We start from the raw sequence: 24,058 nt of genomic DNA on the forward strand, positions 1-24,058 counted from the left end.
ACTTCTCATCCATGTTACACCCACATTACACCTATCCTCCGCGAGCTGCACTGGTTACCGATCAGTCTCCGGATACGCTTCAAGGTGCTAGTCGTAACTTATAAAGCCCTTCATGGTATTGGATCTGGGTACTTGAGAGACCGCCTGCTGCCAATTACCTCCCACAGACCCATTAGATCTCACAGGGTTGGCCTCCTCCGGGTGCCATCTACCAGCCAATGCCACCTGGCTATTACCCGGTGGAGGGCCTTCTCCTTGGCAGCTCCGGCCCTCTGGAATGAACTCCCCGCAGGGATTCGGACCCTCACCTCTCTCCAGGCCTTCCGAAAAGCCGTCAAAACCTGGCTTTGCCGGCAGGCCTGGGGGTGATGAGTTCCCTCCCCTCTCGACATGTATGGTTGTGCGACTGTTGTCTACTTTTATTATCTGTATTTTGTCTTTTATGTTCCTCCTTTTTTCCCCCTTGAATTGTTCGCCGCCCTGAGTCCTCCTGGAGAAGGGCGGCATACAAATAATAAAATTCTATTCTATTCTATTCTATCCAAGAAGCTTCTTCAGGCGCGTGGACATCTACCAACATTTAACCACTCGCTAAAAGAATGCAAATGTCCAGCGGTCTACAGGGAGTATAAACCCTTCCATTCCCCACCATCCAGTCAGAGCTTGAGTAGGTAACTTGATCAATGCCCTTGTAAGCAAAACAGCCAAACTCAAAGAACATCAAGAACTCCATGGTTCAACCCTGAGCTACAAATATTGCCTGCTAAAATGAACTTCAGGTCCTCCTTGACTTACAACCATTTTTTAAGTGGCTATTCAAAGGTACAACGCATTGAAAAAAGTCACTCGTGACTGCTTTTCACACTTTGCAACATCCTCGTGGTCACGTGGTCAAAATTTTGGGCCTTTGGCAACTGTATGTATTTACGACGGTGACATGTATTTACGACGATTTACCTGGGGTCGCTTGATCACTTTTTGCAACCTCCTGACAAGTAAAGTCAACGGGGAAGGCAGATTCACTTAACAACCGTGCTACTAACTTAACAACTGCAGGGATACACTTAGCCACTATGGAAAGAAACGCACTTAACAACTGTCTTATTAAGCAATGGAAATTTTGAGTTTCAATTGAGACTTTTGTTTCAAATTGAGACTTTGGAAAACGTGCAGAGCAACTAAGACGATTAAAGGCCTGGAGACTAAAACATATGAAAAAAGATTGCAGGATTTGGGCTTGGCTAGTCCAGAAAAAAAGGATTGGGGGGGGGGGATGACATGATAGAAGTATTCCAGTATTTGAGCAGCTGCCACAAAGAAGAAGGGGTAGACTTATTTTCCAAAGCACCAGAAGGCAGGACAAGAAACGATGGATGGAAACTAATCAAGAAGAGAAGCAACCTGGAATAATTAAGGAGAAACTTCCTAACAGTCAGGACAATCAACCGGTGGAAGAGCTTGACTTCATACATTGTTAGGTGCTTCACCACTGGAGGTTTTTAAGAAGAGACTGGACCGTCACTTGTTTGAAATGGTATAGGACTGTGATGGCGAACCTATGGCATGCGTGCCACAGGTGGCATGCAAAGCCATATTGGTGGGCACACAAGGTCAGCTCCGGCGGGCCTTCTGGGACCACTAGAAGTCAGGAAACAGGCTGTTTTCGGCCTGTGGTTTTCGCCTTCCCCAGGTTCCTAGAAAGGCTCCATAGCCTAGGAAGAGCAAAAAATGGCCCTTCCAGTCTAAACGGAAGTCGGCAAGTGGGCCGTTATTGGCCTCCAGGGCATTGGGGAAGGTCATTTTTGCCCTCTCCAGGTTCCTAGAAAGGATCTGGAGCCTTGGGAGGGCGAAAAACCGTCCGCCGTGCCATCGCGTGCCAAAAGCAGGGGGAGCATGGGGGGGGGGCGCACACATACGCAGGGGGAAGGCACATGGAATTATGAGTGTGGGCATGCACGTGCACGCCCCCCCTGTGCTCCCCCTGCTTTTGGCACGTGATGGCAAAAAGGTTTGCCATCACTGGTATAGGATCTCCTACTTGAGCAGGGGGGGGGGGCTGGATTATATGACCTTCAAGGTCCCTTCCAGCTCTATTCTGATTCTAATTTTGAATTGTGGTCATAAGCCAAGGACTACCTGTATATATAACTGTTCTGCCTTCTCAGTCACAGTACCCATCCCACCCTGCCCCTAGTATTTTGTTATTTCTGCAAGAAAGACTGCAGTAGAAAAGGGAGGCTCTTCTACATTCAGGAGAGAAGCTCCTACAAGGCCAGGTAAGTTCAATTCCCAAGAAGGGTGGATTGGCTACAGATTTTGCCAAGCATCTCTGGTGCAATCTATTATCGTTTTAATCTTTCCACTATCTACTTGCTAATGCTTGTAAAACTGTAGACAGGGCCCCAGGGCGCGTGACCTGCAAACACAGGCACCCAAGAGTCTTCAATGGATTTTGAACCTTCCTATTTAAGCCAAGCCCAATTTAAAGAACTGAGACGCTTCAGCAAGCTAGGTGAAGTAGAATGAAACTCAGGATCCTTTCCTGAAACAGCCAAACTGCTGCAGGTTGAGATGGTGGCTTGGATGTTTCATATCCCAGGTAACTAGTGCTAGGTGAAATGAGTTCAAGCCAAACCAGGAAATGGTACAGGTGCCAACAGATACTTCTGCACAAAAGTCAGATTGCATAAGGACCAGCCTTTGCATTTCCCCCCACTCTGGTGCAATTCTGCCTTCAGGTAATTGGGGGAAGATGGTAACCTAAGCCTTTGATGCTCCAGTTTTCTCTTAGTTTCTATGTTTGCCCCGCAGGTTGAAGAAAGAAGGCTGACTTCTAAAACCCCTTTTCAAACCTGTAGATAGTTCCAAAAAAAGCTACAATACAGTGGTGGCTGTTGGCATTTATTCTGGAATTGTAGGGCAGTATTTCTCAGCTTTAATGGCTTTTGAGATTTCTAGACTTCCCTAAATTAAAAACCAGAGAAGAACCAGAAAAGGAAGGTTACATTTGTTAACGGTTCACTTATGCTCAGTTGACATAGGGCAGTGATGGCTAAACTTTTTGTCCTCATGTGCTAAAAGCACAAGTGCACATGCGCAACAGCACACATACACGTGCCCACATCCATAATGCAATGTGTGCATGACCCACCCTCGGTACCCTGCCCCCTCGTGCATGCATGTGTAACCCTACCCATGCCCTGTTTTGAGCCCAGCAGGCCTCCTTAGCAATATCAATAGCAGTTAGACTTATATACCGCTTCATAGGGCTTTCAGCCCTCTCTAAGCGGTTTACAGAGTCAGCATATTGCCCCCAACAACAATCCGGGTCCTCATTTTACCCACCTCGGAAGGATGGAAGGCTGAGTCAACCCTGAACCGGTGAGATTTGAACAGCCGAACTGCAGAGCTGCAGTCAGCTGAAGTAGCCTGCAGTGCTGCATTTAACCACTGCGCCACCTCGGCCCTCCTTGAAGCTTCCTGAGACCAAAAATGGGGCATGGGGGGAGCGCCACACCCCCGTGGCCTGTTTTGGGTCCAGCAGACCTCCCCGAAGCCTCCTGGGACCAAAAACAGGGCGGGGGGACACTCCCCACACATGTGTATGCGACCCCCGCATGCGTGTGTGACCTCCCTTGCCCCCTACGTATACACACACATCTCCCACATAAGCGGTGGAGGCCAGAAAATCAGCTGGCTGGCGGATGGCACACATTCATGTGCAGTGGAGCTGAGCTGGGGCGATGGCTCGCGTGCCCGCAGAGAGGGCTCCATGTGCCACCTGTGGCATCCGTGCTATAGGCTCGCCACCACAGACATAAGGTTTCAAATTGGATGAGAAGTATTTTGTCTCCTCCGCGCAGCCCGTTTTTGTCTGGCAGAGTGCTGCTGGAGGCTGGGGAGGCTGAAAACGAAGAGCTGTGCCCCCCGCCCCGTTTTTGACGGCAAAATGCTGCAGGAGGCGTCCGTCTCACCTCCTACCTGCTCCCTGCCCCCTCCATCCCCCAGCCTGTGGAGGAGAACTACAATGCTGATCCGGCCCTCGATGAAATCCAACTTGACACCTTTGGCCTAGACAAAAGGGGCCTAAGGCCTTTTATAATGTTCAGAAGCAGCTCAGACAAACAACACCCTAATTCACTGAACTATAAGAGGAACGGATACAGCATCATCAGACTTTCAAGATGCTGTTGTTATTTTTATAGCGCTATTCAATAAAGGTAGGTTTATCCATCCTGTGGAGTTGATTTCATGGCTTGGTTTATCTAGGGAGGCCGGCCGATAAATATTCTCCTAAACATTTGCTGTCATTTGGGTATAAACTCCTTAAACCAGTTGCAAAAACTGCAGCCACATAATCCTGCCACACACATACACGACACACCCGAACTGCTCTCAAAGTTTAGGCTGATTTAAAGCACAGAAACGTTATTAAATCCATGGGAAGTGGATTTCCCACTAATTAATTCATCAATTAATGTCACTTCATTTAAGAAACACTTAAATGTATGTGACATTTTTTGTAGTCTGGTCCTTGATTGCATTGATTGATTGATTGTATACTTCGCAGGCATCCAAGAGGGAGGAGGATAAAAAAAGTCAAGATAGCCACCACAACTACACAATCAAAGCCCCCTTCCTTTTTCCATAGATCATACAAAAGGAAGGGGCATCAGTCAGGCACTCACAGCTGCCATTTTGACTTTTTTGAACCTCACCCACTCCCTTATGGGATACATCCGATGCCCTTTTTTGACAGAATTAACTTTATAATATATTGACTCTCTGCTTCTGCTAGAATAGCGTTGCTAACAGTAGTGCGATTCAATTTTTTTACTACCGGTTCTGTGGGCGTGGCTTGGTAGGCGTGGCAGGGAAAGGTTACTGCAAAATCCCAATTTCCTCCCAATCAGCTGGGACTCGGGAGGCAGAGAATAGATGGGGGCGGACCCAGTCAGAGGTGGTATTTACCGCTTCTCCGAACTGCTCAAAATTTCCACTACCAGTTCTCCAGAACTGGTCAGAACCTGCTGAATACCACTTGTGGTTGCTAAGTATTGGAGTGCAGACCCATCTCTATGTGGCCCTCTAGATGTTGTTAAAAACCAGTTTCCAAGAAGTTAAACTGGCATCTTGAGTGCTGAGGAATGTCAAGAGTTGAAGTTTAGGATTACAACTACGTTCAGCACTGGGAAAGAGTTGTGGGCTTCAATGGGACTTATTTCTATGTATGCAAGTAATCCTTGACTTACAGCCGGAATAGGACAATTTGCTGTGGCCAACGTGCTGTGGCCAACTCGCCATGGGGGGATTCAACAAATGCAAAAGCTAAGTTACATTTTGACGGAACCATAACCATCAATAAAATAAGAATGTCAATCCAGAAATAAAAGTTACACTAATTTTGATGAAAACGACATCGCCAATAATAAAAGTACTTGAATGAAACTATTAATACAGCATTGAATTGTCCCATGGTGTGTTGTTCTGTGGCATCTTGGCCGTGGTGAGTTGGTCCGTGGCCAGTTGGGTAGGGCCAGTTGTCTTAGGCCCCTTACAACCGCAATTGAGATAAGAGTTTCCATTGCTAAGCAAGAAGGTTGTTAAGTGAGTCGCTCCTGATTTTCTAGCCTTTTTGGTTCATGGTTGTTCATTGAATAACTGCAACTGCTAAGTGAATCTATCAGGCCTGGAAGCCATCTTTTGCATTGGGCCTGCAGGCCTGCCAGATTTACTGCTGTGGGGAAATGGGAGAGGATCATATGGAGTAGGGGAGATTGTTCTGACACCCCCCCTTTCTCCGTTCAGGAACAAAAGCCAAAACAGAGGTACGAAAGAATGTTTTAATCAGTTCTTGTTGGCTGCAAGCCCAAAATAAACAGAGATAAGCATTCTGGCAGCAAGTTAGGCAGCAAATGCAAAAACAAACTCTCACAGCAAACCACTTCTCCAAGTTGGTTTCTCTGAATCATGAACGTGAACGAGAACATTGACTCCTGCAACCAGGGCGTGGCACAAACAGTCTCTTTTATAATCAGGAGAGGATCTTAATCAGCATCAGCTGCTCGTAATCACCTCCTATAGTTACTCCGTTGTTCTTTCCATCGAGTAGCCTTTTGGCTGCCTGCATCCTGAAACAACTCCCAAATGTTTTCCTGAACATTCCCTTTGATCCAATGCTCTGCCGCCACCTGGTGGCCAACCAGTCTCTCCTCGCCCTGCTCGGAGTCGACACCTTGTCCAGGGTCCTCCACCTTATCCAAGGCCGACTCATAAGACCCCTCGCTGTCAGAGTCTGGCGGCAGCTCCAACGGCTCCTGCCGGGCCACAACAGGAGATATATAGTCAAAATAACATTCCTTTCTCAGAGAGTCAAGGACGTCTTGCCCTGCACCTGGAGTGGTATGACTGAGGCATCTCCAGTTGGGACGGTGTTTGATTGGACCATGTGATGGACAAGAGGGTGCTGGGGCAGGGGCTCGGACTTTCATTTGGGTGGGGAAAACCTGGAAGCTTTCAGATTTGGGTTTTCCCAGATGTGCCAATGTGACATCTCTAATAAAATGGAACTTTGAGGAATTTCAAGCCTCGGAGTCTTCTTTCGTTGGGGGTGTTACTTGGAACCCAGACAGAATCTGGCTATCGATAACCAAATCTGTAAAATTCCTCCACTGACTTTGCTTGTTAGAAGCCAGCTGGAGGGTCACCAATGGTGACTGGATGACCCCAGGATGCTGCCAGCTGTGGTAAATGCAGGCTGGTTGCCAAGTGTCTCAAATTATATTCTGGTTTCTCTTCAGATCGTACAAATCTTTCGCCTGAAATTTAATCACACGATCCTGGGGATGCTGCCATGGTCATAAGTGCAAGGACCGGTCATAACTAATTTTTCTTTCAGTGTAAAAAAAGTTGTAACTTTGAATGGTTGCTAAACAAATGATTTTAAATTGGGGATTGCCTGTAATTGTCTCAAATTTGAAGGAGGAATTGGAGTAGGAACCCCCTGGAGAAGAAACTTTAGCTATAGGGATGGCTTAAGGATAAAGATTGTACTTAGGGGACAGATGGAGGTGGCTAGAGAGAGGCACATTTCGAAACGAGAGAGGATGGTTTTGCTCTCCTGTGCCAAGTTTATGCAATATGGAGCCTGTCTTCATTCCTGGCTATCTTAATCTCTCCTTGTCACACAAATCAGAGAAGATGCCTCTCTGCCAATAGTTATATAACGAGAGCTAGCTGAAGGTGATGGAAACTATGTTGAAGGTGGCTAAGAGAAGGTGTTACCGCCCACAAAACTCATGGTCATCTGATTTCTTTAAAGCAGTGGTTCCCAAACTTGGCAACTTTAAGACTTGTGGACTTCAACTCCCAGAATTCTCCAGCCAGCAGAGAATTCTGGGAGTTGAAGTCCACAAGTCTTAAAGTTGCCAAGTTTGGGAACCACTGCTTTAAAGGAAGAATTAATTAATTTCTTCCTTCAAGGAAATAAGAACATTTTCCTTGAGGAAACCATTCAACAATTAAAGGAATGGACAGCAAGCAGTAGCAAGGTCTTTCTCTTAATACAAAGAGCTATTTCAGAACAGCGTCTGGGATCATAGACAATACAGGTAGTCCTCGAATTATAACCATTGGTTTAAGGGGAAGGTTCCCCTCGCACATGTGTGCTAGTCGTCCCCGACTCTAGGCGGCTGGCTCAAAGCTGAAGAGCCAGCGCTGTCCGAAAATGTCTCCCTGGTCATATGGCTGGCATGACTAAATATCGAAGGTGCACGGAACGCTGTTACCTTCCCACCAAAGACGGTCCCATTTTTTCTACTTGCATTTTTACATGCTTTTGAACTGCTAGGTTGGCAGAAGCTGGGGCAAGTAACGGGAGCTCACGGTTTTATGTGGAGCTAGGGATTTGAACCGCTGAACTGCCGACCTTTCTGATCGACAAGCTCAGATTTTTAACCACTGAGCCACTGCGTCCCTCAACCATTGGTTGAGGGATTGTTTGAAATTACAAGTTTTACAAAGGGACCAAGGATTGTTTTTTACACTTAGAACTTTTGCAGCATCTCCCGTGGTCATGTGATTAAAATTCAAATACTTGGCAACTGGCATTTTTTTTATGATGGTTGCAGCATCCCTGGTCACGTGATTACCTTTTGCGATCTTCTGACGAACGAAGTCAATGGGGAAAGTAGAGTCACCATGTTACTAACTTAACTGCAGGGATTCACTGAACAACTGTGGCAAAAATGGTTGTAAAATGAGACAAAATTCACTTAACAACCACCTTGTTTAGCAACAGAAATGTTGGGCTCAATAGTGGCTGTAAATCAAGGACAACCTGCATACACAAGTTCAGTAACTCAGAATCATCCAGTATATAAACAAACATTATCTAGGCGGGTGTTCTCCCCCACCCCGTCCGGTAATGAACGCAGACACAGGCTTAGCTGTTTGCCACTCTTTATTCACAGCACTTATAATCCTGTTGGCTGAAAGCCCAAACACGACTCACTGGCAAGAAGTTGGAAGCAACCTAGACTCCAACAGACACGGGAACACAAGGCAGACCAGACAAGGAGTTCTCCAGATTATTACGAACGGTTGTGTCCTGCAAAAGGACTCCTCCCAGAGTCTCTTCTTATATACTCTCTTGCGAGGGGCCAAGCCACAACCACCTGGGCTTGATTATCTCTTATGAGTCTGTCTCCATAACTGCTGCCTCCGTTTCTCCGCCCTACGTTGCCTGGCATCAGGGACAAACTCCCTTTGATCTTCCCCACTGCTCTATGCCTCAGGCACCTCCTGGTGGCCAACCAGCCTCTCTGGTCCCTGCTCTGAGTTGGAACCCTGCCCAGGGTCCTCCACATCTTCCTTAGCCGACTCATAGGGGTCCTCGCTATTGGAGACTATCGGCAGCTCCAACAGCTCCTGCTGGGCCACAACAGGTGGGTATTGAAGGATCTGTGCAATAAGGCACAAAGGCCACACAACCAGCTGAGAGTTCTAACTCCCCTTTAATGTTCCAACTTTCCCCCAAATGCTCCCATGTTCATGGCAAGTCCCAGAGCAAAGCACACTCACACCCACACACAGCAACCTCTGGCTGCGAGCAGTCCAGCAAAGCAAAGGAACAGGGAAATGAATCCACAAAGCGAGGAACAAGGTACTGAGTCTAAAAAGCAATGAGTCCACGAAGTGAGGAAGCAGGCAAGTAACCCTGAAAACGCCAGCCGTCTGCAACGGCACGCAAAACTCCACTAATTCAGCGTTGTTCCCGATAAACGCCCCTCCCCACAGCATCTCCTTAAATCTCAGTCCCCAGGTGTGCCTTGTGAAGAGGAGTTGGGCGGTCTCCTACCAAGTCGTTGGGTTGGCCTGTGCTGTTCCTGCATTCTCTCCACTCTCCGTGCTGGGGAATCAGGAAGGAGCGGTCCTTGCTCATCACCTAAGCTCCGTTGCTCCGCATTTCCACTGCTTGCCCTCTCTCAGTCATCCTCCCTGCCCTCATTCCTCCCTGCTAACAAGCTGCCCCAACCCTGAGGGCCGCCTAGGCTGCCTTGTCCTGCTTCTCCCCATATTCTTCCGACGCCGTCCCTCTGCAGATTCAGGCTCCAAGGAGGGCAGGGAGGGGGGGCTCCAAGGGGGGCATGACAATCTGTTGAAGGTAATCACTAATCTGCCAGCTGTAAATTCTGATAAATCTACTGGAGGAGCACAAACGTTATTCCTGGCTTCAAACTAGAGACGATTTGGGAAATTATAAACCAGTAGATTGGACATCTACACTAGACGAGTGTATTTGTGAACATTTGTAAAGGAGCTCAGCAATTAACAAGGTTTGTCACAAACAAGTTATGCCAGATTAATCTTAACTCCCATTATGAAATAGTATTAGCTTAATAGGGAGAATGCTATGGGCACAGTATACTTTGATTTCAGCAAAGCATTTCACCAAGTGTCTCATGATGCTTTGATGAATAAAATGGTAAAATATAGGCTAGAGGCTGCTACTGATTCATAACTGGCTAATGACCACACCCAGAGAGTCAGTACAAATGCTTCCACATCAGATTGGAAACCAGTCAAGAAAGATGCCACAGGAGTCTGTCTTAACTTCCAACATATTTGCTAACGATCTGAATAAAGGGACTAAGAGGATGACTATTTAGAGATGACACAAAACCAGGAGTGGATGCCATTTTAGAAGGTTCAGAAACATCTCAGCGGGATTGAACCATGGGACAAAGCAAACAGGGTGAAATTTCATTGGGAGAAATGTTGGAAAGTTGTGTCTTACGATTTATGGTAGATGTATTTATAAGTGTGGCCATGATTTGTAACTAGTTGCTTGTATGTACAGTGAGAACTTATGCACCGGAGACAAACCCCTGGTGTGTCCAATCACATTTGACCAATAAAGAATTCTATTCTATTTTATTCTAAAAGGAAAAAGGTCAAGTAATATAATCAAAAGGTCAAGTAAACTAATCAAGGAGGGAAGCAACCTAGATCTAAGGAGACATTTCCTAATCAAGGAGAGAAGCAACCTAGATCTAAGAAGATCTAAGGAGAACAGCGAGAACTATTAACCAGTTGGACAACTTGCCTCCAGAAGTTGTGGGAGCTCCATCGCTGGAGTTTTTAAAGAGATTGGACAGCCTTATGTCTGAAATGGTACAGGGTCTCCTGCTTGAGCAGGGGTTGGATTAGAAGGCCTCCAAGGTCCCTTCCCACTCTGTTATTCTGTTCAACTATCCAATAACAGAGACTTGATCATACAAAATACACATGAAAAGGATCTTGGTGTCCCAACAGATCACAAACTTGTGACCTGGGGGGGCAAGAACTTGCGGTTTTGATTTGGGTGGGGGAAACTCCGGGTCCTTCAGAGTTGGGGTTTCACCAGCTGTGCCAATATCACATTCTTAATAAATTCATACTTTGAGGAAACCCTGGCCTCAGAGTTTGGATTGCTTTGGGTCTGTTACTTGGATCCCTGACACTGAATATAAGCCCTCAGCGTGATGCAGCTGCTAAAAGGGCAAGTGCTATTTTGGGAGCAATGAATCCAGATCATTTGTTGTTAGTTGCAAAGTCGTGTCCGACCCATCGCGATCTCATGGACAATGTTCCTCCAGGACTTCCTGTCCTCTACCTTCCTCTGGAGTCCTTTTAAGCTCACGCCTGCTGCTTCAGTGAGTCCATCCAGCCACCTCATTCTCTGTCGTCCCCTTCTTCTTTTGCCCTCCATCTTTCCCAGCATTAGGCTCTTCTCCAGTGAGTCCTTCCTTCTCATGAGGTGGCCAAAGTATTTGAGTTTCCTCTTCAGGATCTGGCCTTCTAAAGAGCATCCAGGGTTGATCTCCTCTAGGACTGATCGGTTTGAATCCCTTGCAGTCCAAGGGACTTGCAGGAGTCTTCTCCAGCACCATAGTTCAAAGGCCTCAATTCTTTGGCATTCAACCTTTCTTATAGTCCAACCTTCACAACCATACATTGCAACTGGGAAAACCATAGCCTTGACTATAAACACTTTTGTTGGCAGGGTGATGTCTCTGCTTTTTAGTATGCTGTCTAGATTTGCCATAGCTAGAAACAATCCCACTCTATTGTGCCTTGGTCAGGTCATACTTCTTGGACTATTCCCAGTTCTGGATGGCACACTTCCAAAGGAGCAATTACAAATTGGGGATGGGGGGGGGGCAGGACAAGAAATAATGGATAGAAACTAATCAAGGAGAGAAACAACTTGGAATTGAGGAGAAACTTCCCAACATGAGGACAATTAACCAATGGAACAGCTTGTCTTCAGATATTCTGGGACTGGTCTAGAAGATCTCCAAGATCCCTTCCAGCTCTATTCTGATTCTGCCGCCATCACTTAGGCTGCCGGTCCGTGGAGCCAGGAAGTTGGGGAACTGCTGCTGTATATAACATTGTCTAACGCTGTACAAATTAAGAAACAAAACACTCACTGATGCTGAAGGTCCAATTCAGGCCAAGCCCCCATGGAAATCAACTGTTCTTCCAGTTGGATGATACGCAGACCAATGTAGCCCGAAGAACAAAGTAGGAGAACGACCCTACGGGAAATGCAGATAAAGCTTGTTTAAAAGTCAGCATTGGGAAAAGAAGTAACATCTGAGATTATTCCTAACTCAGTCTTGAAAGCTGTAGTGTAGTACTAAAGACATACAAGATCCAGACTCTAAAATATCTTGAATAATAGTGACGAGAGCAAATTGGTTTTTAGTCTTCTACTAGCCGATAACTCGGTGATCCCCAGATATTTATTTATAGGGGGGAAATCTACAGACCAAATGTAATTTCTAATGTTGGATTTTCCCCTTACCAGAGGGAGCCCCCTTGTGGAGTACTGTGAAACCATTTACAGCAGTACAGTAGAAGCCATTTAAGGCACAACAGGCTATATCTTAACAGAACACCCCTCTGCCCGAGGGGTGTTAGGGGTGTCTTACTCCCACAGTATTTGTTTCCAGAGTGTACCAAGTTTCCATCTGTGTACCAAGTTTGGTTGAAATTGCTCGAGGTATTCCAGTTATGCTGGAAACAGATTCCAGCTAAATATTACAAAGTGCTTCCTAGTTGAATAACACTTCAACAGTTCAACCAATTAAGCCGTAAGGCGGGGAGCTTTTCTTTGCTGGATGTTCACAAAGAGGTTAGGCAGTTTTCTATCTGAACATTTAGATTTCTGCACCAAGAAGATGGTTGGGCTAGATGGCCTCGACCGCCCCCTCAAGCAGCAGGGTTTGAAAGTTCACTCACAAAAAGAGGTAGATGATTATAATTGTGTTGAAACGGCACAGTGGAGTCCTCTGGGTGGCTACCGACTTCGGCGTCTGCCCTGCCTCTGCCAAAGGAAAGTTCATCACAGTTCATTACAAGATGGTGACAAAGATAACCAGATCCTTCTTTGCTATGCAATAGGATGATTAGGAGGATTGGGAAATTTCACTTAGTTTTGGGAGACAACAACACCCAGCAAATGGGTTGCAAACAGCGTCTCAAGGAACAGAGCTAAATACTGCAAGATGAATTAATTTACCAAGGCATACAGGTAGTCCTCAATGAATAATCTTTTTTTTTACCCTTGTTCAAAGTTACAACGGCTCTGAAAAAAGGGACATATGACCAGTCCTTGCATTTACAACCACGGCCATGTTCCCATGGTGGTGTGATCAAAATTTGTGTGCTTACCTGGATTGACCATCCAAGAAGTAGACATAGACAGAGATAAAGATTTAAGAGAGGAATTTGGAAGGCAAGTAAAAAAAAAAAATCATGGCAACTAAAGTATTGAAGCGGGCAAGAGATGATGGATAGATTTTTTTTTCTTTTCCTGTTGTTTTGATTTGCTTCTCCCTTTCCCTCTCTTTCTCTTAAAGCATAGCAATTTAAAGTATTGGAGTGGGCAAGAGACAATGAATGAATTCTCTTTTTTGTTATTCTGATTTGCTTCTCCTTTTCTCTCTTTGCTTATCGCTTTTTTTAAAGGCAGGTGACATGATTAGAAGTTAGATAGGAAGCAAAGGGAAAGTCTTTTAATAAAGGGGCGGCATGATTTAAAGCTGGAATAAGTGATAGAAATAAGAGAAGGGGGAATTTTAGTGTATACATTTTTGTATAATAAAATGAAAGTAATAATAAGAGAAAATGTGATACAACTGAACAATGATAGACTGCAACTTAATATAAACATGTATTATTATTAGAAATACATAGGTTGATTGAATGTAATACTTATGATTAACTTTGTTAGTTTTATTTGTATTAGAATAGATGACACCCATGCATTGATTTGACACATTTATAAAAAATAAAAAGAATATAAAAAAAAAACTTTTTAAAAAAATTTGCGTGCTTGGCAACCAGCATGTATTTACAAGGGTTGCAGCCTCCTGGGCCCTGTGATCATTACTATTAACCCTAACCTTCCCAGCCAGCTCTGACAAACAATGTCAACAAGAGAAGCCAGATTCCCTTAGTGATCTCATGATTCACTTAACAATTGCACTGATTCGCTTAACTGTATCAAAAAGGTTGTAAAATCAAGCGTGGATCATTTAACCACCACCTTGCTTAGCAACAGAAATTCTGGGCTCAATTCTGGTCATAAGTCAAGTATCAGGAATCCGAGGAATGCCCTAATTAAATCATGAGCCTCAAGCCAAGCTTCAAAAGAAATCCAGTCATTTATTAGGAGCTTCATGTCGGCATGTACCCAAGTGAAGCCAGCTCTGACCCCACATAATTTACAACCCCAATCATGACCCAGTTTCCCCACTCCCACCCACGGGTGTGTCATCAATCACATTCACCAAGAGGACAATTTCTCGGGTTGTAGAGACCACTCCCCTCCCACCGCTGTAAGTAACCCTGGGATACAGCCTTGAGACAGATACTGTACATCTGGAATGTGGATCTGTCTGTTGTTGCCATGCCATTTCATCGGTTTCCCATCCCCCCCCTTTTCTATGGCAACTCACGAGCAGGCCAGGGATGCTTTGCGAGTTGACATCAAGGATTACCTGTATCTACAGAATTAGTCTAATTTGCAGATCTTCTGCTATTACTACGGTGATCTAAAAGCAGTCGGTATTTTTCTACCCTTGGTTGTTATTGTTCAATTGGGAGAAACTTGTTCACTTGATGGCAGCCGAGATCCATCTTTTATAGCACTGCATCTCCCAAGCATATGTAGCTGAGATTCTATAGCAAACCCACTGAATTTTCGGTGGGCCAATGTTTTTGTTTTAAAATACAATCTAAAATTGGCATCTTCCATCTTTATTAGTTCCATGCAACCTGATTTACTAGAATTTCTTCTAGTAAATTTCTTTGGCCTTTGCCCCCAATTTAGTCCACCCCTATCATTTAGCCATGACTATACCCTGTGCAGCTCTTGAAGGCAGATTTTTCTTTTAAAGGAACATTCTCCCTCCTTCTCAAATATTGTCCACCGTACTGAGAAATCCAGACCAGTTTTGCCAAACCCACAAATCTCAAAACTGAAAGGATCGGTTACTTACTTTGCTGTTTTGTCACCGGCTGTTGCTGCTCGCAAGATGCTTCATAAGGTATCTGGATCCTGTCTGCCACGTCTATTAAATAAGAAACAAGCCCATGTCCTAGTTAGCACACACCCTGAGAATTGGCAATGAAAGCGGTGGGCAGTTTGTGTTTTTTAGAATCCCTGATCAGCGGTTAAGGAACCAACGCTCAAGAAATTTGCCGCAGACTAGATTTGATAGTGTGGTCATGAAGGGCTTGGAAAAGTCTTCATGGACAACCAGCTAAATATGAGCCAATAGTGTGCTGCAGCAGCCAAAGACAATGCAATTCTAAATTGCATTAACAGAAGGATACAATCAAGATCAATTGAAGTACTAATACCACTCTATATGGCCTTAGTAAGACCACACCTAGAGTACTGCATCCAGTTTTGGTCAACACACTATAAAAAAGATGTTGAGACTCTGGAAAAAGTGCAGAGAAGAGCAACCAGGATGATTAGGGGACTGGAGGCTAAAACATACGATGAACGGTTGCAGGAACTGGGCATGGCTAGTCTAGTGAAGAGAAGGGCTAGGGTAGACATGATAGCAGTTTTCCAGTATTTGAGGGGCTGCCACAGAGAGGAAGGGGGTCAAGCTATTTTCCAAAGCACCTGAAGGCCAGACAAGGAATAATGGATGGAAGCTGAACAAGGAGAGATTCAACCTAGAAATAAGGAGAAATTTTCTGACAGTGAGAACAATCAACCAATGGAACAGAAGTTGCCTTCGGAGGTTGTGGGGGGCGTCATCACTTGAGACTTTCAAGGAGAGATTGGATTGCCATTTGTCAGAAATGGTGTAGGGTCTCCTGCTTGAGTGGAGGGTTGGACTAGATGACCTATAGGGTCCCTTCCAACTCTGTTAATCTGTCAAAATTAAAAGCCCTTCATGATATTGGACCTGGGTACTTGAGAGACCGCCTGCTGCCAATTACCTCCAATAGACCGATCAGATCCCACAGATTAGGCCTCCTCCAAATTCCATCCGCCGGCCAATGCCGACTGGCGACTACCCGGAGGAGAGCCTTCTCTGTGGCTGCTCCGACCCTCTGGAACGAGCTCCCCATGGAGATTCGAACCCTCACCACCCTCCAGGCCTTCCGCAAAGCCCTTAAAACCTGGCTGTTCCGACAGGCCTGGGGCTAAAGAGTTTTTGCCCCCCTTCTCGAATGGTATGGTTGTTGTGTCTTTTTAAATTTTGTATTGTTATGTCTCGTCTTTTTTATCCCCCTGTCTGTACCTCCTTCCCTGATAGAATTGTGAGCCGCCCTGAGTCCCCTTCGGGGAAAAGGGCAGCATATAAATGTAATCAATCAATCAATCAATCAATCAAAATCATTCAAACGCTATGATATGTCTACAAAGATCAGAATTATGCAGTTTTCCCTGTGGTAATCTTGGGAAGCAAAAGTTGGGACTCTGAAGGAGCAGACTAGAAACAGCATTGAACTTTAGTGTCTATGGCGATTCTCAGTCATCCAGGTCATGGTTATCCCAAAGGTGCTTTTTCAAAAGGCAGCTGGACTTTCCTTGAAGGTGCTTTGCTTCTCATCCAAGAAGCTTCTTCAGTTCTGCCTGAAGGGTGACGGATGAAAGGATTGTTATTCCTTGCAGCCATCTGGTCGTTAGCATTCTTTCTGAGAATCACTGAGGCCACTTGGAGGTTTATCTGTGACCTCAGCGTCACCTGAGTAGTGCAAATGGGTGTGGAACCTTCTTGGAAGTGCTGAAAGGACTGAACTTTAGTATTGAAGAAGGCTCCTGAGCATACTATAGCAATAGCAATAGCAGTAGACTTATATACCGCTTCATAGGGCTTTCAGCCCTCTCTAAGCGGTTTACAGAGAGTCAGCATATTGCCCCCAACAACAATCTGGGTCCTCATTTTACCCACCTCGGAAGGATGGAAGGCTGAGTCAACCCTGAGCCGGTGAGATTTGAACCGCTGAACTGCTGATCTAGCAGTCAGCTGAAGTAGCCTGCAGTGCTGCATTTAACCACCGCGCCACCTCGGCTCTTATTACTTATTACTTATTACTTACTATGGATAACAGGGCTGGGGGGCACGACGACGAACAGACGGACAATGACGTATAGAGCAGAGAAAATCAATCCAGAGTTCTTGTCCAAGGGACACAGGACCAAATTCAAATATCATATTTTGGACACATTACGCTAAGACCTACTGTAGATCTTTTAGCATAATATGAACTCCCAGGAGGCGATAATGGGGGGAAAGGTGGAAAGAAAAAGAATTAGAGGACAACCAGTAGTAAAGTGGACGGACTTAGTTGCAACGGAGATGGGGTGACCTGTTGAGTGAACTACTCAGATGAGCTTTGAAAGGTGACCTGGCCTTTAGATGGAAGCATTTTGCTATTCCTTTCCATATATTTATTCGTTCTCAAAACATGGCAAAAAATAAAAAACTCCAATCTCACCCGTTTTTTCTGGAAAGGTATCATTTGCCTCTGATTCCTTAGAGTTCTACAAAGAAAGAAGAACAAGGATTGGTTGGGGCAAGACTTTTTTTTAGAGTGTTCAGAATAATTCAGCAGCTTTTCGCTTAAAGATTGGACTGTACTAGCGTGACCCGACAAATGCGCGCATGACAAAAGCGCGGCGATGAAACCACGGCAAGAAAACCGCAACATCATCAACGCGCCGACAACAGCGCGCTGACAGAAGCGCGATTTAAGTTAAGGTAAGGGTTAGGTTTAAGGTTAGGTTTAGGGTTATGTTTAGGGTTAGGTTTAGAACTCGCGGTTATTAGTTGTTCGTTGAAGGCGTGCTTTTGTCGGCACGCTGTTGTCGGCGCGCTTCTGCGCTCATTCATCGGCGTGATTTAGAACTAGCGGTTTTTTCGCTGCGGTTTCGTCGTCACGCTTTTGTCGAGCGCGCATTTGTCGGTGAACCCTGTACTAGGAATATAGCTAATCCTCAGTTTACGATGGGCCACTTAGCAACCATTCAAGGTTAAAATGAACTTCCTTGGGGGTTTCCCAAAGGTGCTTTTTCAAGAGGCAACTGGACTTTCTGGTTTTTCTTTGAGGACGTTTTGCTTCTCAAGCCAAGAAGCTTCTTCAGCTTCTTAGGGGTATTTATAACCTAATAAAGTTAGCGGAGATGGTCAAATTGACTGCTTTGATTTAAAGAAAAGAGCACAACAAATTTTCTTTCTACTCGGAAACCATTTTTGGACTTTGTGCTTGTGGTGGGAAAAAAATAAAACTTTCGACTTTGGGTTTTCTTGGTTAGAATAGCTTTGATGTTATAGAAACTGCTAGTTTACATTATTATAAAAAAGTAAAAAGTTGAGATCTTGTTACTAACATATTCTTTACCTTATTTAAGCATTTATTTAAGGACTGCTACAAACAAGGTCATAAAATCAAGTCAGTCACATTTTACGACCATCACGATTTATAGCCTTAATGGGCAGGCTCCATTACAGTGGTAAACCTGTACTATAAATGAGCCAGTTTGATTGCGGGGTTATATCAAATATGGGCTGCAAGAACTGAGACAACTAGAGGGAAGCAAAGATGCAGAAAAAAAATCTCTGAACACTTTGCTGTCACCCCATGGCCACCTAGATTTTTGCAGCCCAGGAAGGCTTTTCAAAATAAGTTGGGAGCAATATGTCGCTTGAAAGAACGATGATTCTCCAGATCCCTGATTTACACAAAGTATAATGAGTCTAACCATTTATTTCCTAATAATGTCAATGTTTGAAAGAGGATGTTTATATTATTTGTGACTTGAGCATACAAACCAAGGTTATCTTCGGGAGGTGGTCTGAGTTGATGGAAGGTGCAGTTGGACTGTTATTCTGACTACTGTCCTGGAAGCAGCACAAAGAGAAAGAGGATTATTTCCTGACAGTTAGAACAATTAATCAGCAGAACAACTTGCCTTCAGAAGTTGTGAATGCTCCAACATTGGGAGTTTTAAAGATGATGTTGGATAACCATTTGTCTGAAGTGGTATAGGGTTTCCTGCCTGAGCAGGACTAGAAGACCTCCAAGGTCCCTTCCAACTCACTGTATTTGTATTATTTGTATTGTATTGTATTGTATTGTATTGTATTGTATTGTATTGTATTGTATTGTATTGTATTGTATTGTATTGTATTGTATTGTATTGTATTGCATTGCATTGCATTGCATTGCATTGCATTGCATTGTATTCTAACATATGAAGAACGGTTGCAGGAACTGGGTATGTCTAGCTTAATGAAAAGAAGGACTAGGGGAGACATGATAGCAGTGTTCCAATATCTCAGGGGTTGCCACAAAGAAGAGGGAATCAAACTATTCTCCAAGGCACCTGAGGGCAGGACAAGAAGCAATGGGTGGAAACTAATCCAGGAGAGAAGCAATTTAGAACTAAGAAATTTCCTGACAGAACAATTAGTGGAACAACTTGCCTCCAGAAGTTGTGGATAGTCCAACACTTGGAAGTTTTTAAGAAGATGTTGGATTTGACTGAAATGATATAGGGTTTCCTGCCTGAGCAGGGGGTTGGACTAGAAGACCTCCAAGGTTCCTTCCAACTCTGATAACAGAATACCTCTGTTATTCTATATTCTATTGTATTCTATTGTAATTCTGATTTTGATTCTAACATCTTGTGATGTGCAGGAAGTCAATTAAGCCACACTTGACAGCCCCAGGCCTATTGAGATTAGATGGGTGGGGATGGATGGGGGAGGATTACAAAAATAATCTGGGACAGCTAAGAAGCAACATTTCCAGTCTGGAGCTTTTAATTACCTCGAGATGTTTACAAACAGAGCGCAGGAGCTGGTAGGCACTCTCCCGTGACCGGATGGAGCTGAACAGAAACTGCAATAGAGAGTAGAGGACAAACAGGACATTTCAGCACAAAGCAAATTCAGTCAGAGAGAACACACTTAGCTTAGGAGAGGGACCATCTGTTTTATGCAGCAGACCCTGATGAAAATAGTCCGAACTGGGATAAAACCATTTCCAGGGTCTCAACAACTTTTAGTCCAAGACTAGACAACACTAAATTTTCTCTTCCAAAGAAGGCCTGACCCACAACTGTTGCTTAGTTTGTCTGGTCTTTAGCGTTACCATTCAGAGTCTCCTACTGTTCTCACCGAGGCTTCCCAAGAGCATGAAGCAAAGTCTTGGTCCCCACAAAAACCTCTTTTATTAATTGACTGTGAATTCTGCTCATTCACATCCAGCAAAGTCTTTCAAGGGAGGATTTACAATCACAGACCTTATCTGGCTTGGAGAGCTGCCCGGCTGATATCTGCAAAATTTGGCAAGGAGTCTCGGAGAGTCACGAATCAATTAAGGAAACTAATTGTCTCCTGCAAACTCCACTCCCCTTTCTCTCCTCTTTTATTTCCTCTGGGAGGGGCCATTCATCGTCCACCTGTGACCTTACTCCCAAGTTGACCCCTGTTCTTTAGCTGTTCCCTACGACTAGCAACTCTGCGCATGCACACACTGGGAACAGGCTCCAGCTGTTCGTCTGCCTCACTGATGTCTGACTCTGAAGGCAGCTGATAACTGGCATACGGCTCTGGCCCCCTCTCTGCCTCCGACACAGAGCCCTCATCAGAGCCTTCCCCAGACTCCAGGACTGGCCCAGGTTCCTCCCCAACCTCCTCACTGTCTGAATCTGCTGCCAGTTCCACTGGCCACTAGTGGGCCACAACACCTACCTTTTCTCCTTCAGTCGTACGGATGCAAATGGCGTTGGGTACCAACAAGGCTGTGTTGGCCTTCTTTAGGACACTGATATTTAGCACGGAAATGGTAACCTGCCCGGAGAAAAATGGTGGGAAAGAGAGAGTCAGAGGCATAGACCAGCTTTTCATTGTTCCTGAGGAGACATTGGGGGAAATGACTATGAATGGGTTTACAGGCAGTCCTCGACTTATGTTCATTCGTATAGTGACCGTTACAACGGATATTGAAAAAAACGGACTGTAAAGTTTTTCACACTTACAACCTTTACAGCATCCCCGTGGTCATGTGATCAAAATTCAGAACTCACTTAACAACGCTCTTGCTTAGCAACCAAAATGTTGGCTCAGAAACTCTGGCATTGAAGTGTGCAAGTCTTAAAGCTATAAAGTTACCAGACCCTCGCACCCCTAACCCTTTAGAAAAAAAAAACCCAGGGGTGTTCAAACTTGACAGCTTTAAGACTTTAAGGACTTTTAGGATTCTTAGAGGAAGGCAGGGCAATTGGTGAGCCAGCCAATCAGTGAGTGGTGGGCGGAGCAAGCGTGGCGTGGACGGGCGGGAGGGAGGGAGCTGGAACCGGTTCTAAACAGCACTGTAGATTTGTGGAACCTCTTCTATAGAAGAGGTTAGAACTGGCAGGAACCCACCCCTGGGTTGTTTTGATGGTTGTAAGGCTCAGGTTGTTGTGGTCCACTGGCAGCCTGCGGAGCCGGCAGCAGAGTCGGACAGTGAGGAGGTTGGGGAGGAACATGGGCCAGTCCTGGAGTCTGGGGAAGGCTCTGATGAGGGCTCTGCGTCAGAGGCAGAGAGGGGGCCAAGGCCATCTGGTAGTGATGTGCTGCCTCCGGAGCCTCCAGAGCGAGGCAGAGAGGGAGCCTGTAAGCAGTGCGTCCATGCGCAGAGCTTCCAGATGGCAAGAACAGTTAAGACAAAAGGAGCAACTCGGGAGGAAGGCTTGGAGATGATTGGCCCCTCCCATAAGACATAAAAGAGACCAAACGGACGGGAGCCTTTGCAGGAAGCAATTAGTTCATTCGGGTCAGTTCAAACTCTGAGAAGCTCCGTTTGACTGTGTTATGCTTGGCCTTGCAAAACGAATTGGCCATTAGATCTCTGACAGCGTTTCAAGGGAGATAAAGTTGGGTGCTTATCAACATTGCCCTGAAAGACTTTGGCAACTCCAGCAGACATCTGTCGTACTCTTCACAGACTGTTTGTGAATCATTACGGGCTGTGAATGACCATAATTCACAGCCGTTTAAATAAAAGAGGGTTTTGGGGGATTAAGAGTGTGATTTACGCTTTCTCAGGAAACCTAGGTCACAACAGAAGTCTGGTTGCAAGTCACTTTTTTCAGTGCCGTTATAAATTCAAATCAAGGACTACTTAAAATTTTGAATCAGTACCACTATTGTTAATCTGCTAACGCCCCAAAAGTCCTACCTTAACTTCCCGTCGAAGCACGCTACAGTAGAAGCAGATATGATTGCTAATGACGTAGAGGCGGCCATAATAAGGCATCTCTCGTTGCCAGGAACATGAAAATGCTGTGAAACAAGATGAGGAATTCGGGATTAATGAGGATCGTGGGCAATTCAGGAACATAAGAAGCTGCCCTGGCCTGAGGAGGGATCTAACAGGACATTATATTCCATCAGTGTGATGACTACTCCACTCATAAAATCCATGGCACAAGCCCCATCCGGTACTCCTAACGCAAATTTCCATTCGCTTCCCTAGCTGCTTTCTTAAAATGAATTGTGTCTTCCATCTGCTGTAATGTACAACATGTTTTACTTTTGGGACACAAACAATAAGCCAACAGAAGGAAAGGCACTATTTCCTCTAATGGATTGGTAGGTAAGATTTAAATAAAAAGATTAATTTTAAAAATCCCACATCAGAACAGTGAGACACCTTCCATTGTTCTTGTCAGGAATATAATTCTAACGGTTGGGTTGGCAATATATAAATCATGTAACAATGCTATACCTGTTTCTTTAAATCATACTGTAAAATGTGATTGGTTGCTGTTTTCCTCAATCGGCCATAAGAGGGAGCCAGAATGACTGCTCTCTGTTTTGTTAGATGCTGGGCTGATCTGATCTGAGTGCCGTGAGTTATTGTAAGTTTTACAACTGCTAGCAAACTTTGAGTACTGAACTGATTATATGATACCGGGCTATGTTATTTGGATTATGCCTTAACTGAAAGACATTGATGACTGACTGTCTTATCCGTGTATGACTTGGACTCTTTGATGGACTCTGATACCTCTATTTCCATGAAAGTCAAAGCCTATTTAAACTGCAGTGTCTCTGTATGCTGGTTTGTGTGTTCTCCAACACAATTCTCACAACGCTTCGCTGAAGGTACTCACTCTCCCAACGGGGAGCTTACCTAATACTTCTGATGTGGGAAGCCTATGAGAACTATTACGAGAGAATTGGCAGTGGGATACACCTGGCACATCACTACATTCGATCCATTTATTTGCAAAGGCAAATATAGCAATAGCATTTAGCCATGCCACTTAGACTAATATACCTCCCCATAGTGTTTATAGCATTCTCTCAGCGGTTTACAGAGTCAACCTATCGCCCCCCAGCAATCTGGGTCCTTATTTTACCGACCTCGGAAGGAACCTTGAGCCAGTCAGGATCGAACTCCTGGGAGTGGGCAGAGTTAGTCTGCAATACTTCATTCTAACCACTGTGCCACCACGGCTCTTTTTAAACTTTTTTTTTAAAACTTATAAAAGTTTTTTTAAAAAGGCTGAAAACTTATGAGAGAGCTGGGTTCTATAATGAGATCTCAAGCGATGCGTTTTTAAAAAAAAACCATTTATACGATTTTTTTTAGCGCCTACAAAACAGTATCCACTACCTTGTTGCAGGGAAAGATTTAATCTGGATTAATGTAAAAATAAAAGAGACCCACAGTGTTAGGAATATAATCTAATGGTTGGGTTGGCAATATATAAATCATGTGTTGTATTTGTTTCTTTAAATCATACTGTAAAATGTGATTGGTTGCTGTTTTCCTCAATCGGCCCTAAGAGGGAGCCAGAATGACTGTTAGCTCTCTGTTTTGTTAGATGCTGGGCTGATCTGATCTGAGTGTTTTGGAAGCTGGCTGTTAGAAAGTGCCGTGAGCTATTGTAAGTTTTGCAACTGCTAGCAAACTTTGTGTACTGGACAGTTTGTATGAGACTAATAATAAACAGCGTAATAAAAAATAGCAAATGCAG

General features: G+C 44.7%; 1 protein-coding gene across 1 annotated transcript in view; it reads right to left on the reverse strand.

Moving 5' to 3' along the window:
* LOC106548641 (uncharacterized) overlaps positions 1–24,058 on the reverse strand; it is a 46,761-nt gene that overhangs the window by 4,495 nt on the left and 18,208 nt on the right. Inside the window, exons 5-12 of the mRNA XM_087702625.1 lie at positions 22,252–22,355; positions 20,781–20,879; positions 19,855–19,926; positions 18,855–18,923; positions 17,521–17,566; positions 15,054–15,125; positions 12,790–12,874; positions 11,976–12,083 (exon numbers count right to left, since the gene is read on the reverse strand). Of these exons, the coding sequence (XP_087558751.1) occupies positions 11,976–12,083; positions 12,790–12,874; positions 15,054–15,125; positions 17,521–17,566; positions 18,855–18,923; positions 19,855–19,926; positions 20,781–20,879; positions 22,252–22,355 (655 nt within the window). The remainder of the gene's footprint in view (positions 1–11,975; positions 12,084–12,789; positions 12,875–15,053; positions 15,126–17,520; positions 17,567–18,854; positions 18,924–19,854; positions 19,927–20,780; positions 20,880–22,251; positions 22,356–24,058) is intronic.

This window comes from Thamnophis sirtalis, unplaced genomic scaffold (genome assembly GCF_051295495.1).
Source record: "Thamnophis sirtalis isolate CommonGarterSnake01/CBP01778 unplaced genomic scaffold, rThaSir2_p1.2 scaffold_1, whole genome shotgun sequence".
NCBI classification, from domain to species: domain Eukaryota; kingdom Metazoa; phylum Chordata; class Lepidosauria; order Squamata; family Natricidae; genus Thamnophis; species Thamnophis sirtalis.